The sequence below is a fragment of the Pyxicephalus adspersus genome, unplaced genomic scaffold (assembly GCF_032062135.1).
Source record: "Pyxicephalus adspersus unplaced genomic scaffold, UCB_Pads_2.0 Sca57, whole genome shotgun sequence".
Lineage (NCBI taxonomy): Eukaryota > Metazoa > Chordata > Amphibia > Anura > Pyxicephalidae > Pyxicephalus > Pyxicephalus adspersus.
In genome coordinates, this window is record NW_027317064.1 from 54 (window position 1) to 17,070 (window position 17,017).

Below are 17,017 nucleotides of genomic sequence, written 5' to 3' on the forward strand. Positions count from 1 at the left end.
ATAAATAACTAAGCCAAGTTGCTGTTTTAAGGCCCTACATGACCCTTTAGAAAATGGGACTAGTTCTAGACTAGTTAATTTTTATGGGGATCTAGGACCACTGCATAACTGCTGTGCTCAGACCAAATACTGTTTAAATACCTGAGTTTTTGTTTTGTTTTTCCTTCAGTTGTTTTTATGATATTCTTCTATATTATTCCTAGCTAAAAGAAACCTTAGCAAAAGTGCCACCTAATTACATTGGAAAGCCTCTTCTGAACAAGACATTGGGGCCAACTCATTGGGTGAGTTATATATTTACATGATACTGTTTCCTTGAGTTTCATGCTAAATTCATTCTGAAATGTCTAACTACAAATCTATTTAATGGTCAAGCTTATCCAAAAATGAAATTTTCCACTTTGCCCACCATCTGTTGGTGGTAATGATCTGAGATTTTCAGGGTGCACAGTTGACCCTCATGGTAACCAAAATTTAAGCCCCTCAGTGTTAAAGAATTTCCAGATATGGCGGTCACATTTTAAAAAAACTATTGAACATCGCAGTTGCTGCTTCAAATAAAAGTATGTCTAGGAGCCTAAAATTAAAAATGCAAATTGGTGAACCCTGACCCAGCAGCATTGGGGTGGGGTCCCTAAATTAAAACTCAACCATATCTGGAAATAAAGGAAATATCTGGAAATTATTAAATTTTAGTTACCAGTAGTTATGAGGATCACCTGTGGGACACTAGTATCTATGGGGGAGCCCTGGGGCCAATAACATAGCAAGGAGCATTAGGGTGCGCACCTGGAAATGTCAAGTTATTACAACTAATGGTTTGGGAGATTTTGAACACATGTCGAGAGTTGTTAGAATGCAGCATTTACATAAACACAGCTATTACAGTGGTGCCAATTATGTCATTACATGTGAAATTCAATGAATTTCACAGGCTTAACACTATATAAAATAGTGACTTTCCATTTTTTTTTATAATGGAAACATTTTTTTTTTTTTTTTATGAGGAGGACCCCCTCCCTCTTAGTTATTACTGCAATGATGGTAAATACTAAAGGGGAAATCTGCAGCCTCCTGGGATATTTGTGTCTCCTATCCCAGGAGGCTGTGGGTTGCTCTTTCTGTGCATGCCTGACATTGGACATTTGGGGCATAATACAAAAATATGGAAAAATTTGACATATTAACAAGCCCGGAATTATGTATGCAATATCTAAAGTGCAACTAAGAAAACCAAGGGTAATATATCAGTACAGAAATAAAATACATTAAGGCATGGTCACAAGAAGAGCCAGAGCTCACCTGTAATTATAAATATGTGGTTGCCCCACCATCATTATACACATATTTTTCACAATCTGTTTATTGAAAGAATGCTATTTTTTACTTAGGGGCCTATTTTATTTTTTATTTTTTTTTACTTGAACTAGCAGTAAAGTCCCTGGTTATTTAAAGAATGGGAGTAGATGTGTTGTATTTGGAGTGTTTTTTAGATGACTATTTACTTTTAATTCTTTGATTTTACTTTTAGACAAATACCCTAGTTGAATAAAAAATGTGCAGACATTAAATGGAAATTAAATGTTGAATTTACTAGAGCATCTTCTGGAGAACATCAAATGTGGCAGTTAATCCTGCTGTATCTTTTATCTTTTTGTTTGCCAGTTTTCTTGTCAGAACGCCTGCAAATATGCTTGTTACAATTGGGCTTGTAACAGCATGTGCAGAAACTGTACTTCGTAATTTAACCTCCCTGTGGTAACCCCAAGCCACACTCGAGGTAGCTAAAAACATAAAAAAAATAAAGATTCACCTGCTCCCACCAGCGTCTTCCAGTGTCCTGCCTGTCAGATCCCATCCTCGGGCCGCGTCCTCTTCCTCCGATCTGTCCCCTGGCAAGTGCACTGCCGGTTCCTGGGAACGTTGGTGCATGTGAGGGAGCGTGGCGGGAATTTCAAATTATTTTCTATTGGATTCAATACAAAATAACTTTTTTGAATCCAATACAAAGTAATCATTATAATATATATGCTACTGTATAGTTATATTGCAGGTTTCAGTATTTTGCACCCTTGTTTTAACAGATTTTTGTGTTTTTTTTTTTGTTTTGTTTTTATTTAAAGTTTATTAATAATTTTATTAAATATTGGACATATTTCGGTGAATTATGCCTAAGAATTATAGGTCTACAATGTAATATAAATTTTCATGAAAGACAATGTCCTGCTTTTAGACATATAAATCCAGATAGAAATGAACCACCCAGGAGGTTAATAAACTTGTTTTTGAACGTTTTGTCTGTCAGGTGCTCAGAAATTAATTTACAAAGTTTTTTTTGTTTTTTTTCCTAGGAGAAAATTGAAGCAATTAATCAATCCATAACTAATGAATATGAGGTCCGGAGAAAAATGTTGATTAAACGTTTGGATGTGACAGTACAGTCATTTGGTTGGTCAGACCGAGCGAAGGTAATCCAATGGATTCAAAATAAATAGACCATGCCTTTATCCAGTGTCTTGCCCCCTTTTCACTTGCTTGGTCTCTGTGAATTTGCTTTATAAGTAGGGTAGTCAGGCAAAGTATTGAGAGCAACCTCTTTATTTAGGTACCTTGTCACTTTTAAATTTCCTGACTGCAGTTATTTAGAGAGGTTACCAATTTGTAACTGACCACTGATGTCATCTGCTGGGTGCAGACTTGCCTTTCTCCTCATACAGTAAACAGGCAGCATCTCCCCACTGCTGCTTGCCAGCGCAAAGTGTCGCTCGGACCTTGAACCTGCTACTGCGGCTTACCTACATTGTTGTGGCCTACTCTGTCATCCAGCTTTTAGCTGTTTGGGTTCCATGAGTATCTAAACCTTGCCTCATACACTGAGCTTTAATTTGCCTGTCCGCCATGGTAATACAACTTGTCTTGGTATAGACCCAGGAAGGTCAGTTTCGCCATACTGCGTGCCTCCTATTAACACTCTGCAGACAATGTCCGCCCCAGCCTTTTATAATTTTTTTTTCTACATTCATGCAAGGCCCAAATGACCTGCTTAAAAAAAGAAATATGCTGTATTACTTTATTTTATTGCTAATGAAATGTGCAGTTTAAGAACAGATCAATCCATACCTCTTTGAAAATCATCCTCTTACCTTCATATTTTTTTTCCTGATCTGTGGCTCCTTCCATTAAATTGTAGCACTTAGCAGGAAGTTGTGCTGTATGGAGCATTACATGCTTAGGGCTTCCCAACCTAGTGGTTACCATAGTAACCAAATGCTTTTATCATCACAACTCCACTACTACCAAGAAAAAACAGCCAAGTGGCAGGCAGAAAAATGATCAACTCTTGCACAGTGGAATTATGCTAACATAGATGCCCTGAGTTAAAAAGAATAGAATGTAGCAAGCTTTTAAGACCTAATGTACCTGTTACTGCTCTACAGCAATATGTTCTAAAACAAGACTGTATAATAATATTTTTTTTCAATGTTAGACTGGGTTCTCTTTAATTACAGGCAATACCTTCAGATGCCACAAGCATGCTTCAGTGCCTTCTTTTTACAGATTCTGTATCTGATTTGTCCAAGACATTGACCTGTTAGACACAGACGCCGTCAGAGATTCGCTCTAATATGTACCTAACCAGATCCAATCTTCTGCGAGCACTCTAAAATTAGGGCTCTGCTTTGGCTTTGCATACCATCATAAAACTAAAGAATACATGTGTTCCTTTTTTTAGAAATTGGGGTTCCAAGCCTTTGAGGACATCATAGGGATGCAAGCTTGTCAGATGTACAAGAATCTGGGTATAGAGTTGGGCAAGTCATTCATTCTAGTCATTTTAGGGATCCTCCTTCTGGCTGTGTCAAAATGATGGTACCTACAGCAATGGACCCAGTCCTTCTGGAAGGTCATGATATTGAGATTCAGTTGGACAGTACCAAGGCAGTGGCATCATCCATCAGGGTGGAACTAGTCTAGCCACAAAAAAAAAAGATCCTTTCCTGGATAGGACTTTACGTCCCAGCTCTGGTCACTGAATGCAACCAGAGTGTAGAGCACAACCAGATTGTCTTACTCTGGAGCACCTAGAATGGGTGTTGTGGTTGTGGAAGGTGTTTCTGGACCTTCGTCAGAAGTCCAAAACATCAGTTGTAGACCTGGAAGCCACGTTTCACAACTAATGCCAGGTACAAGAATCCTCTAATAGATGCAATGGATTTTCCAGTGGTTCCATAACATTAGTACACCCTAATTTATACCTCTTCATTATTTGCTTCTCCTGGATCAAAATTAAGGGTTTTCCTATTTCGTGGACTAGTTCAAGCCAATGCAGAGCTATGGCTCTTAGGATAATTTTTTTTTAGTATGTTCTTCCAGGTCTTCATCCAGAGAATCAATTTGACATCCTCCTTCACAGGTTTTGCCTTCTTTCTGTTTAAGCCTAGGTTCGTATTAGAAAAGGACATCTTTGAACCAGAGTTTGTGTCTTATTTCAGAGACTGTTGGTTTCTCATTCTGGTTAAAACCTGTGTACAGTCTTCTAGTTTTACCTATCCATTCTCCTTTGACTTGGGATTTGAGTCTGGTTCTCCCTTAACTCCAGAAATTATTTGAGCCTCTTAGAAATATTTTTTGTGTGTGTGTGTTCTCACTCATGACGTAGTATTTCAGAACAGGTGTGCCTCACCTGTGAAACATTTTTGTTATTTCATGTAAGGACAAGGGGGTCTTGAGCACCAGGAATTTCCCAGAACATTGTTCTTTTCATTTTCTGACTTTAGTTCCGCATAAGGAAATTGTTCTGCATTATTGGAATGTGAGTGTCTTTCTATTAGCCACTGCTTCTATCAGGGAAACTGATTCTCATTGTCATCCCAGATGGCTACTCCAGTTCTTCATTCTATTAATGGTTAAGGCAGACCATCGTTCAAGCTTGGGCCCTTGCCTGTCAAGGTGTACTGCTTCTAAATCTGTGATTTTTTTTTTGATTTTTTTTTTTGATTTTAGTATCTGCTGTTTTTCTGAACCCTCACTTAGTATCCTGAAGGTGAAATACTTCTTTTGTGCATCTATGAAGGTTTTTGTGCTCACCAGAAAATTATTTTGTTTAAATTTATTTTCCTGTCATTCTGGAAGCGACAGTATAACCCAAAAGTTTGACTTCCTGTGTCCCTGGACTCCACAAAAACAGTTTTATGTTGGATGCAGAATTCTTAGTTGTACTGTAGTCTGTGTTGCAGTTGTTGTTTGCTGAGCTTTATCAATATTTTACTATTAGCAGTGTTGTAAATGTAAAAGGAAGATTGTGTAATACTTCCATACCAACAAGAACCCAAGTTTTCACAATTGGTTAACCTGAAATTGACTTATTCAGTAGTGTAAAACTGTCTGATCTCTGGCCACTAGAGGGCAATGTTGTATTTATATTCTGTACTGTAGCAGAGATTTTCTTCATTGTACAATACTATGCATTGTACGGCAATAGAAACACACCAGTGGGTGAATATGCCGCAAAAGCTTTTTGTTGAGAAAAGTTTTTGTTGAAAATAAACATTATTATAATAGTAAAAATGTTAAGGCTGACTGTGGATAGCTCAAAAAAAGAGATTAAACAAAATGTATGCATGTGCATTAGTGGCCCTAGATTTCATGGACTCAATTGAGGGGAAAAGGTAAAAAAATGTTTGTGATGTACAGCAATTCAGATCGTGCATGGTACACCTTGACATACAGTCTTCAATGTAGTGTGCCACTTAAAGTAGTCCAGGTTATGTGATCTTAGGTACCGTATCCAGAATATGCAACGCACAGCTTACAAAGTAAGTGCAGATGTTTCCTTGATAGCTGTGCAGTAGAGGACCCTGCATATCTCAGCCAATTGTACATCTCTGAGTAGTGGACTTTGAAAAGGGGGACTGCCCCAGACCAGTAGATCAGAGCTAAAGCAGCCATTGTGAAACTAGGAGAATAAAAGGAAATGTCACAATAACCTGAGAACTGGTCAGGGTAAGCAGAACACTTCAGATTCACAAAGATGTTTGGTGTATCTTCTGGCATCTTAGAGCCCAGTTTTTCATCACAAATGATAGCCAAGACTAAATCCAGAAAAGCAAGCAGTGTTGAAACTGGAAGTAATTTTGCATATGAGGTTTGTATTACGTAAAGAATAGAATGACTTTACTTTTGATAACTGTTTATTGCTCTTTAATTGGCATCTACAGATAAATCATGTGTTTTTATGTTAGCTGTGTAATAGTACAGAAAAATATTTATTGTTGTTATTGTATGTTTAATTTTGAACAGAGTCAATCTGACAAACTGGCCAAAGTTTACCAGCCGAAGCGAGCATCCTTGTTAAGCAAAAGCAGCATTTCTGTTGCTCATCTTCTGGCGGCACGACATGATCTGTCCAAAATCCTAAGGACTAGCAGTGGATCAATCCGGGAGAAGACTGCCTGTGCTATAAATAAGGTTAGCTTTCTTAGAAAACAATATGTTCTGGGTTTAAAAGCTCAATACCAGCCAAACCGTTTTTGGTATTTTTTTTTACCCAGAAGAAAGGCATACAACCACTATCACTGCTCATCTTACTGCATTCTGGCTCTACTGAGGATAGACGCATACTGCAACAAAACACCTAATTTTTATAGAAACTGCTAAGGGCTGCTCATTTAAAGATATATCTTCTGTTCCCTCATTGTACATTTCATTTTAAACCATTACATTCCTCTCTAATTTAAAAAAACATTTTTTCTCTAAAACACAAAAATAACGTCAAGCCGTTATCGACCACTGTTTGCATATATCTACTATGAATCTAAAAACAATGCATACAACCTCTCCCCCATCACAAATTTGTTGTCCCCTCATTTTTTCCCCCCCCCATGCACCTATGCAGGAAGTCTCCTAGGATATAACTCATGATAGTCAAACCATGCAGAAAATAGGTGAAATGCTGTTTATTATTGTGTATTTAAACTTAACCATTACATTTTTCTATGTATTCCTATTTTGGCCTGTCAAATAATGTCATACCATGAAATGTATTTTATTATTTGTTCCATAAGTGCAAAAATATATCATGTATGTCATTTGTCTTTTGCACACTTCCTGTGTTACAAGGGAGTCTTGTTGTTCCTACCAATTATATTTTGTTGACTGTCTGAATGTAAGTGAAATCATAATGTGCGCAAACATTCAAACAAAGTTTCCCGAAGAGCACAAATGGTGGGAATGGTGTATAGTGTCCAGGATATCACCAAGAGAAAAATGCAAACTAAGGCTTTGTACACACATTAGATCTTTCACGATCATTTCCAATGGCAAAAGACCGAAAGACGAATCAACGAGCGATATGTATACAGCGCCGTTCTGTTCTATCAAGTGGGGAGGGGGGAGAACGAGTGAGCAGCACTTATCCCGGTCAACTTGAGCCATTCAGATGTAAGTTCAAAAAGGCAATAGAGAAGAAAAGGCTTCAATGGAGTTTAATTGAGAATAAATGAGCACAGGGGGTCTAAAAAGGTGCATGTAGGAGACTATAGAGGAATATGAGCACAAATAAAGGAGGGAAGGAAGGAGCATAGGACCTTACCAAACTAGACAAAAACAATAGGGAAAGTGAATAAGCAGTAGAGGAAAGGGGGGTGAAAAGTTGAGAGCGAGACATCAGCCTGATTATAGACACCTAGATATTTCAGGTATTCAGAGCATTCTCTAAAAGAGAAGTTGTTGTAAAAAATGGAATCTACATGGGGTGAAAGAGTGATGTTCATGTATTTAGAAAAATTGACCTTGAAAAGGGTGCCCATCGGTTTTATTTCATTGATAATACACACCAAAGAAATATGGGAATTGGTGACACACATTGAGATCAGAAAAAAGTGATGATTTGACATTATGGTTGTCAGTTTGAATACCTTTTTAAAAGATAGATTTGATTCGCTATGTGTTCCATAATCAGAACATAATACGAGGGGGAAGGTGACAGCCCTGTTTAGAGTACCGTTATTATAGTCTAGTACTTTGAGTACACATTAGGCTAGCTACTCTGTGCTCGTGAGCTTTTTAAACGAGAACATCGCTTTAAAAACAGTTTGAAAACATATTTTGCTTACTTATAAATATAACAAAAACTGGAATACATTTTTAATTTTGAATTCATAAGGTATCCTGCTAACTGTCATTTTAGGTGTAAATTGATTTTTCTATTAAGTAATGAAATTCCCAGCTGCTAACTTAAACATTTTATTATGAATTTTTAACTAGACTGTGTAACTGCTGGGACATGGTTTCCTGTTTAGAATGATGATGCTTTTAAATTTAAGTGCCAGATGTTAGTACCATCTTTCTAGACTGACTATAAAATATAAAGCTGGACAGATAATTTATTATGCAGGTCTATATGTAATTGTATATCTAGGTCTCAATTTATTGTCTATTTAAAGTGAATTTAAACCCAAGAACAAAAATTGTATCCTTCACATCTCAGGAATTGCTATGGGCAACTACATTCCTCCTTAGTGTTAATTTTGTTTTAATTTTATTTATATTATTTATTTATTATAAAGCTTTAAACAGGTAAAAGCTGACCTTTTTGGGAACCTATTTAAATTCCATATAAATTTAAGTTAAATTGGTTTGAGTGGGACTAAAACAGAAGTTGCCTGAGCCATTGCTTACTGTTAAACTTCCTGAAATATATTGACTGGGAAGCTGCAATATGAAAAACATTGCTTTAGGGTTTAGATATGTTTTAAGCATAAGACAATGTGCTATGGAGAATGTTCTTTACCTGTAAGCCAATATTACTGGAATCAATAGTTCTGGTTCTGCAGTAGTCTTGCACATTCAAAACGGATTGTTAAAAACTAAAATTGAAAGAATGTTGCCTTATAATAGCTGGGGCACATTGAGCCCATGAACATTTTGTCTTTGTAACTGTACTGTTTTAAAATTGCATGCTGTGGACAATTCTTACTGATAGTGTTGTGTTTTTTTTAAAAAACAGGTATTAATGGGAAGAGTTCCTGACAGAGGTGGCAGGCCTAATGAAATAGAACCACCTCCCCCAGAAATGCCACCTTGGCAGAAGAGACAAGATGGCCCACAACAAGGTGGTGGTAGAGGTGGAGGAAGAGGTGGATTTGAACAGTCTTACGGTGGCCGCGGTGGCTATGAACAGGGAGGGGGCCGCGGTGGCTATGAGCAAGGTGGTGGAAGGGGACGTGGTAACTATGATCAAGGAAATAGAGGAGGTAGAGGGAGTAAAGTACAAGGAGGCTGGACAGATGGTGGTGGCAGTGGTTCTGGTGGACATTATCATGACGGAGGCTTTCATCAAACTGGTGGCTACCAGAGTGGAGGAGGAGGGTACCAAGGTGTTGGATATCAAGGAGGCGGAGGAGGATTCCAAGGTGGAAGTGGATACCAGGGAGGAGGATATGGAGCCTACCAAGGTTCATCCTACTCTGGTAGCGGCTATCAAGGAGGTGGTTATCAACAAGATAACAGATTTCAAGATGGTGGCCATCACAATGACCGAGGAGGTGGTCGTGGCAGCGGAAGAGGAGGCAGAGGTGGCCGTGGTGGAAGAGGGCAGGGTGGTGGTTGGGGTGGCCGTGGTGCACAAACTTATAACCAAGGTGGTCAGTTTGAGCAGCACTTTCAACATGGAGGCTATCAATATAATCAGTCTGGTTTTGGACAAGGAAGACATTACACCAGTTGAGATCATTTAAACTTCACTTAAAGTAGAGCTCACGTAATAGTTGTGATAACCTGATCAGAAAGGGTTTTTCTTTTTCTTTTTTTTTGGTGTGTGTGTGTGTGTGTGTGTGCGTGCGTGCGTGCGTGCGTGCGTGCGCAATCCCATAGCTTTGATGCATGTGTGAACATAACAATAAAATGTTATTCCTACTGTTGCCTTTCAAGAGATGCCGTTTGTTAGGTTGCCTTTGTCTCACAAAATATTGCATTTGCATTTAAGGGTAAGGGTTTGTAATTAAACTGGTTAAAAAAAAGGCACCCAAAAATGAAGGGTGAAAACTTCTAATGATTAGTGATTGTGGATGTGTGGCAGAAACATGTCTATTGCGCCACTTTGCTCGCTAGTTTCACAGAAACTCTTGTCAAAGACTTGTTTCACAGAACAAATTTATATTACTTTTCCTTGCTTTAGCTAGTCAGAATATAAAGCAGAACTATATGTAAAATTTTAAAAATAATTCACATCAGGCAGTTCCCTCCTGCAACAAGATAAACAATGCTGTAATCAGCATGATTTATGGAAGTCTATCAGTCACTATAAGTGCACAACTCTGATAAGTTTGTAGCACACACTTATTAGACTTTATACACGTTAGATACCCTTATCATGCTCAGTCTAAAAAAGATCTGAGCAGTTTTTTGGAGTAGAACTTTTTTTTTTTTTTTTTTGGACTGAATTTGGTATTGTTTTTCATAAAGATTATGTAAATGGAATAACCCAAAATGTTATGTTATAAAGCCTTCTAGTTTATACAAATAAAAACATTTACCCTGGTTTATGCTCATAGTGGCAAAGTCAGTGGTTGGTTGGTATGGACAATTGCCCTACATCTGTTTGCATGTTTTTTTCTATTCTTTGTTATTGGCCTTTAAGATATGCTGTATTTGTATAAATATTTTTAAAGAGATGTAAAGGAATACTTGATATTGGTAGCAGTTTGTTTCGGAGTTCTTTTAGTTTTAAGTGCCCTGCCTATCATATAAGTTTAACAATAAACATTTGTTACTAATTTCTGATTTATTCACAAGGGTATATTGTTTACAAGCTAGAAAAAAGGAAAAGGGGAAGGTTTGACCATGTCAACAAGATTTTGCCCCCAGAGAACAGTGAGAAAGGGTTTATTGACCCTTAACGGTCACATTTCATTTTCTGAACAATAGAAAAAGATGATTGACATTGGTTTGATGTTTGCCTTATTCAATGTGCCCTTTGTGGTATTTTCCTGCTTGCATTATTGCAATTAATGACTAGCTACATAAGCTTTTTTTCATGTTTAAGTTCTGGTAAAAAAAATTTATTTTTTGTTCCACACTGCCTTCAAATGCATATGCTGCATGTATGAAATTGTGAGATTTTACTTTTGACGTTTTTTTTTTTTACTGCGGTCCTTGCTATCCTATAAGTTAATGTAAAGAACATGCATATAGCCTAATGCTTTAAGTTTGTTTTATCAATAAAGAGCTTGATTTGGCATTATAGGTGAAAATTTTTTTTATAGGAATAAAACTAATCATACAGTCTATACATAATATAGAGTGATGGAAGCAGTGCTATCTCTGGCTTTATTATTACTATTCACCTAGCATCAATACTCTTAATAATATATCCATCTCAAAAGTCTAACCATAAGCTATACTATTTGTGGCTGTACCTTGTGTTATCTATATGGTTTCATTATATGCTTGTTCTTTTAATAGTTTAGTTTATTGTCCACATTTTGATCTTTTCTGTAAACATACATAACCAACTTTTCTATTTATCTGACTTGTACCAAGTCAATTTCAAGTGCTTTTATAAGCTAACATCTAATTTCCAGTGTCGTTTTAGGCTTATACATCATTTTTCACCCCTCCTAAGAAAGCCTAAGAGCCTATTTAAAATGTAAAGAGCTACTTGCAGATTCATTTAGCCCTGATCTTAGAAAATCAATTTATATCAATGGTCTTCCAAGAATAAGGCTTAGCTGAAAAGTTCTTTCACTTGCTGAGGAGTTCAACACATATTTGCAAGTGTTTTTTAACCCTGGGCAACAGAGGCCATATTCCAAGGGTGTTAAAGTGGAATTATCTTCAAAATTTCAACATTATGTTAAAGGATTGTTTTTTATTTTACATTTGCTTTATTTTTAAACATCCAACCCCTTACGTCTTTACAGGGAAACCCACAGCCTCCTGGGACACTTACATCACACATACTGGGAGGCTACAGGTGTTTATTTACATTTAGAAGAAGGCATGGCACCTGATTTTGCACAATAGTGCACAGGAAGCGCCAGGCATGGTTGGTTCATTTAGTTACAAATTGTTTCTCTTTTAATATTTCTAGTTCCTTAGTCAAGGGTTGAGTTGAATGCCCAATCATCTTTCTTTTTTAGTCTGCTGATATAATCTCCTTGGCTGTCTGCCCTTTTTCTCCTAGTTCAGGATATTATAAGAAAACATTTCTATGTGTTTAATCTTTACCTAAAAAATAAAGAAAAGAAAAACTACTTAGACATGCCAATTGATCCTTAAAGTGAGATATGCAGCATGTGAAGGAACAAGTTTAAGTGTGTATTACACAGATAAAGCAGCAAATTAGCTGGAAGAGATAACATTTTGATGTGCTACTTTAATAAACTCAGCCCAGCATCTGAACTTATCATACAGAAAGAATTAGATGACCTGGAACAATGAAATCGCTTTGAGGATATAAAAAAGCTCAAGATGAGTGGGTTACGGGGATATCTGCAGCAACACTACACTGTTCAGCCAAAGATTATGATTATTCTACATATATTGTACTGCTGAGCTGGGGATAGGAAGGCAGAGAGCATGGGAATTATTGAACTGAAAAAATTGTAAATACCGAATAAGTGCTTTGGATCCAAGAAGGTATAAAAATGAAATTGGCAGGTTCACTCTGTTGTTGAATAAAGTAAAGTGTTTTAAATAAATACTAAAATAATACTACTGTTTTTTTTCCAATGCATTAGGATTTTCCTATTATGGACAATATGGCTTGTATACCACCATGCTATTATATTTTGCATTTTGTTGTGCTTTTGAAAAAAATGTTTGTGTTACCCTTTACAGATTTTTGGCTAATGAGACTGGTAGTAAAGTCTTCTGTATCATTAATCTGTCAGTGTCGGGGACCATGGTGATGCTTCCCTATGTGCAGGTCCATGATGATTGGGACTTAAAGTACTGTATGTCCTCAGTTTTTCATCATTTTTAAATGACTGAAATAGGGGAGGAGTAGCTGATTTTCTTTAATCTAGCTTGGACACTATTTTTTTTTAAGTTAACCTGGTATTGGGTTTTTAATGTTCTTGTGTTATTTTTGCTAATGTATGTGTCGTTTTCCCAATATATTGGGGCTGATTTATTGAAGGACTCAAAGACTGGAGAGGATACCTTTTATCAGTGAACTTGGAATGTTCACTGTTGCCTGCAGACACTCATTATTGTACCATTGGTTCTCAATTATGTAATCATCTAGACAGCCAGCCATAATTAAATTATGCTAGCTGGAGTAGTATGTTAACAAACCCATTTTTACAACCTTCTGATGTCACTGTGCTTCTCTCTTGATGCATACAGAGAAGAAACTACTGTGTTAGAATTTATTGCAGTAAATTATACAAAAAAATGAATTAAAACTGTTAAAAGTTTGAACAAAAGCATTCTGTGTAAAATAAACATTTATTTTTAGAACATAATGGAAAACACATAAGCATTTATTAACCACAAAGATTTATTAAAATCGTGTAGCACATAAAAGCCACACTACAACAGAGATACATAGGAACAATATTTATAATCAATATAAATTGCTGATGTTATAGTGAGAACATTTTTATTAAAAAATCAAATGGAAACTTTTGCCAGACAGGAAGGCCAAAAGAGAGAAAATGGTAGGAAAAAAACAGACAAGAACAGTAAGCAAGGAGGTTTATGAAAATAAGGAAGAAAACAAGGAAGGAATGGGTGCACGGGAATTGGATGAAAAGCGTCCCCAAGCAGCATAAATAAAGCTTTTGCTATGTTAAGAGATCTTTGAATTGTGCTTATCCCCTGAAGGCTATACCGTATCTACATGTGGTTATGTAGGTAATGTATCAATCCTGGAATAAAGCAGTAAGGTCTTCAATGCACTGAAGTTGAGTCATTTTAGTGACCCACACTTTCATTGTTGGAATTAACAATGGGTAGTAGGAAGAATATTAACAGACATGCTTTTTTAATTGTATTTAAATTAAAGCTGAACTAAACTGAAAACAAAAAAATGACACCTTTAATCCCACAGATCCCTCGATGGTGCTGGACCTTCCCTTGATTCGGTCCTGCATTGTCCTGGAATTCCTCTTGGTCCCGGCGCTGGGGAAGCACCAGGCACCACCATTTTCTGTCTTCTCTTCCGTCTTCTTCGCACATGTGCAAGATCAGGTGACGTACCTACTGTAAAGGGTAAGATAAAAGAGAGTCGATCTCACTGCCCATGCATTAGATCGGCATCTCTTTCCCTTATTAGAAAACATGCCCTTTATCGAGCATGCGCAAAAAGAGCACCCAGAGCCTCCCGGGATGCATGATGTAGGTATACCGGGAGGCTCTGTGCTCCAATTCAGTGAGGGAGGTTCTGCATCCTTTTTTTTTTTTTAAAAAAAAAGGGTATAGCACTAAAAGAAATAAATAACATTTTTGCTTTACATACAAAGGTTGTCTACCCTTTTATGTAATGTGAAAATGTTGAGTTTAGGTACGCTTTAAGCATTTTTTTATTAAAAAATTGACACATGACTAAAACATTAAATTCCAACATATACATTAGTTACAAAAACTAATATAGACTGAACTCCAGCTATATAAAATAAAGATGAGCAGAATTACCAAATTCAGCTAATGTCCAAATTCAGCTGAATGTCCACAGAAAAATATGATTTTCTGCAGCAACAAGAGCAGTAATATGGTAGAAATAACTGTACTTCACATCCAAAAAAAGTTTTGCCCATGCAGACTTTTTGGGCCTGATTTAATAATGCTGTCCAAGATTGGTGAAAATTGGAACTTTAGTTTTGCTTTAAGAACACAATATAATGTTTAGGTTTTTTTCAGCAATATCTAGATCAGCATTTGCTAACCAGGGTTCTTCCAGGGGCTGCCAGGACTTCCTTGAGCAATGAGAAATCTGAGCCTTTAAGGTCAGTTTAGGTGACCCCCAAATGGTCTTTTCGGCTATTTGTAAGGATAAAATACTTCCCAATAGTCAGCTACTGACAGCGTATTGTGAGCTATGGATATAGTAATCAAAGAAGGGGTTCCCTGAAGACCTGAACGTTATTTCAAGGGGGTTTCCATTGAGAAAACATTGGTGGCACCAATTTCAATAGATACATTACTCTGGATTCCAGAGGTACAACGGCGCCACATCACCAATCCAATACGAGACATACATTAAAAATTTGGGACTCTATTAAATTTTTGGGGGGCCTTATGTCTGGTCATAGCCTAGAAAGTTCTTTAATTGGGAACCCGTTGTTTCCTCCTGGTCTGGAGGAACCAAGGCGGTTTTCTTGGTGGGTGGAAAAGGACTTATACAGAATTTGTCATTTTACTAATATGGCAGGGATTCGTTCTTTTAGCGGGATTAGAGAAAAATATGAAGCCCCACCTGAAGAACTCTTTAGGTGTCCTTGGATCAGCCATTTTATACAAACTAGGCTGAGATTAACTGTTGGAATTAATAATATGACGTGGTTTGAGAAACTGTGTGTACAGAATGTAAAGGTAAAAGGAGTTTTATCAGCTCTGTATAATACTTTAGTTCAAACAAATATGGTCATACTATCTTATATATCTAAAAGGGGGCCAGATATGGGTATGTCACTGCAACAGGAAGACTGGAATCAGATAAAGTCTGCATTAATGCTTCAGTGGTAGAAACCAATTTTAAATTGATGTTAAGATGGTATATGGTTCCATCTAGGCTTACTAAATTCCAGCCGATCTGTGAGGGTAAATGTTTTAGAGGATGTAGTAAATCATCATATCAATCAATCAATCAATCTAATATAGTTGGTGGGAGTGTCCTAAAATAAGAAAATTTTGGACGCGGGTATATCAAATAGCCTATACTTTGATGGCACGTGCATTTCCTAAAAAGCCGACAGAGGCACTTTTGTGTTTGAAACCATCGTTTTGTACCAATGTTCAATTTAAATTGATAACGTATTTGTTCACTTTAGCCAAAATGGTTTTGACCAAAGAGTGGTGTTCTAAAACCCCCAATGTGCAACAAGATAAAAATAAAATGTCCTGGTTTTTGGTGAATGAAAAGATGAGAGTGATATTGACTGCCTCGGTTCCTAAATTTAAAAAAATATGGTCACCATGGATTGAGCATTATACGAATAACGGCTGGGATCGGTCAATGTTGACCATATAGTCACATTATTAATTATGTAGGCTATAATATATGTTCCCTTTTCATATGTGGGAGTGTTAGTCGGCCTGCCCCCTGTCCCCCATCTGTCCTTGGTTTTTGTGTCCTAGTGGTTGTTCCTATAGAGTTGGCATGACTACCTAGTCCTAGTGGTAGAGGGATATTATATAAAATACACAAATTTAAATAAGATTTGGATAAGGATTCACAGGTCACAGGGTTTTTCTTTTTTGTTAATGAACTCACGGTTTCCATTGAGAAAACATTGGTGGCACCAATTTCAATAGATACATTACTCTGGATTCCAGAGGTACAACGGCGCCACATCACCAATCCAATACTGAGACATACATTAAAAATTTGGGACTCTATTAAATAATTGGGGGGCCTTATGTCTGGTCATAGCCTAGTAAGTTCTTTAATTGGGAACCCGTTGTTTCCTCCTGGTCTGGAGAAACCAAGGCGGTTTTCTTGGTGGGTGGGAAAGGACTTATATAGAATTTGTCATTTTACTAATATGGCAGGGATTCGTTCTTTTAGCGGGATTAGAGAAAAATATGAAGCCCCACCTGATAACTCTTTAGGTGTCCTTAGATCAGCCATTTTATACAAACTAGGCTGAGATTAACTGTTGGAATTAATAATATGACATGGTTTAAGAAACTGTGTGTACAGAATGTAAAGGTAAAAGGAGTTTTATCAGCTCTGTATAATACTTTCGTTCAAACAAATATGGTCATACTATCTTATATATCTAAATGGGGGCCAGATATGGGTATGTCACTGCAACAGGAAGACTGGAATCAGATAAAGTCTGCATTAATG

The 17,017-nt window shown here is 37.0% G+C and overlaps 1 protein-coding gene across 1 annotated transcript; it reads left to right on the top strand.

Moving 5' to 3' along the window:
- Positions 1-203: 203 nt before the first annotated feature.
- On the top strand, positions 204-11,132 carry LOC140344827 (protein FAM98A-like; the record flags this gene model as incomplete). Its single annotated transcript, XM_072432033.1, is given in 4 exon segments — positions 204-284; positions 2,352-2,468; positions 6,301-6,468; positions 9,008-11,132. Coding segments are annotated over 4 exon segments (1,086 nt in total), but the record flags the coding sequence as incomplete, so codon positions are not given.
- Positions 11,133-17,017: the final 5,885 nt, after the last annotated feature.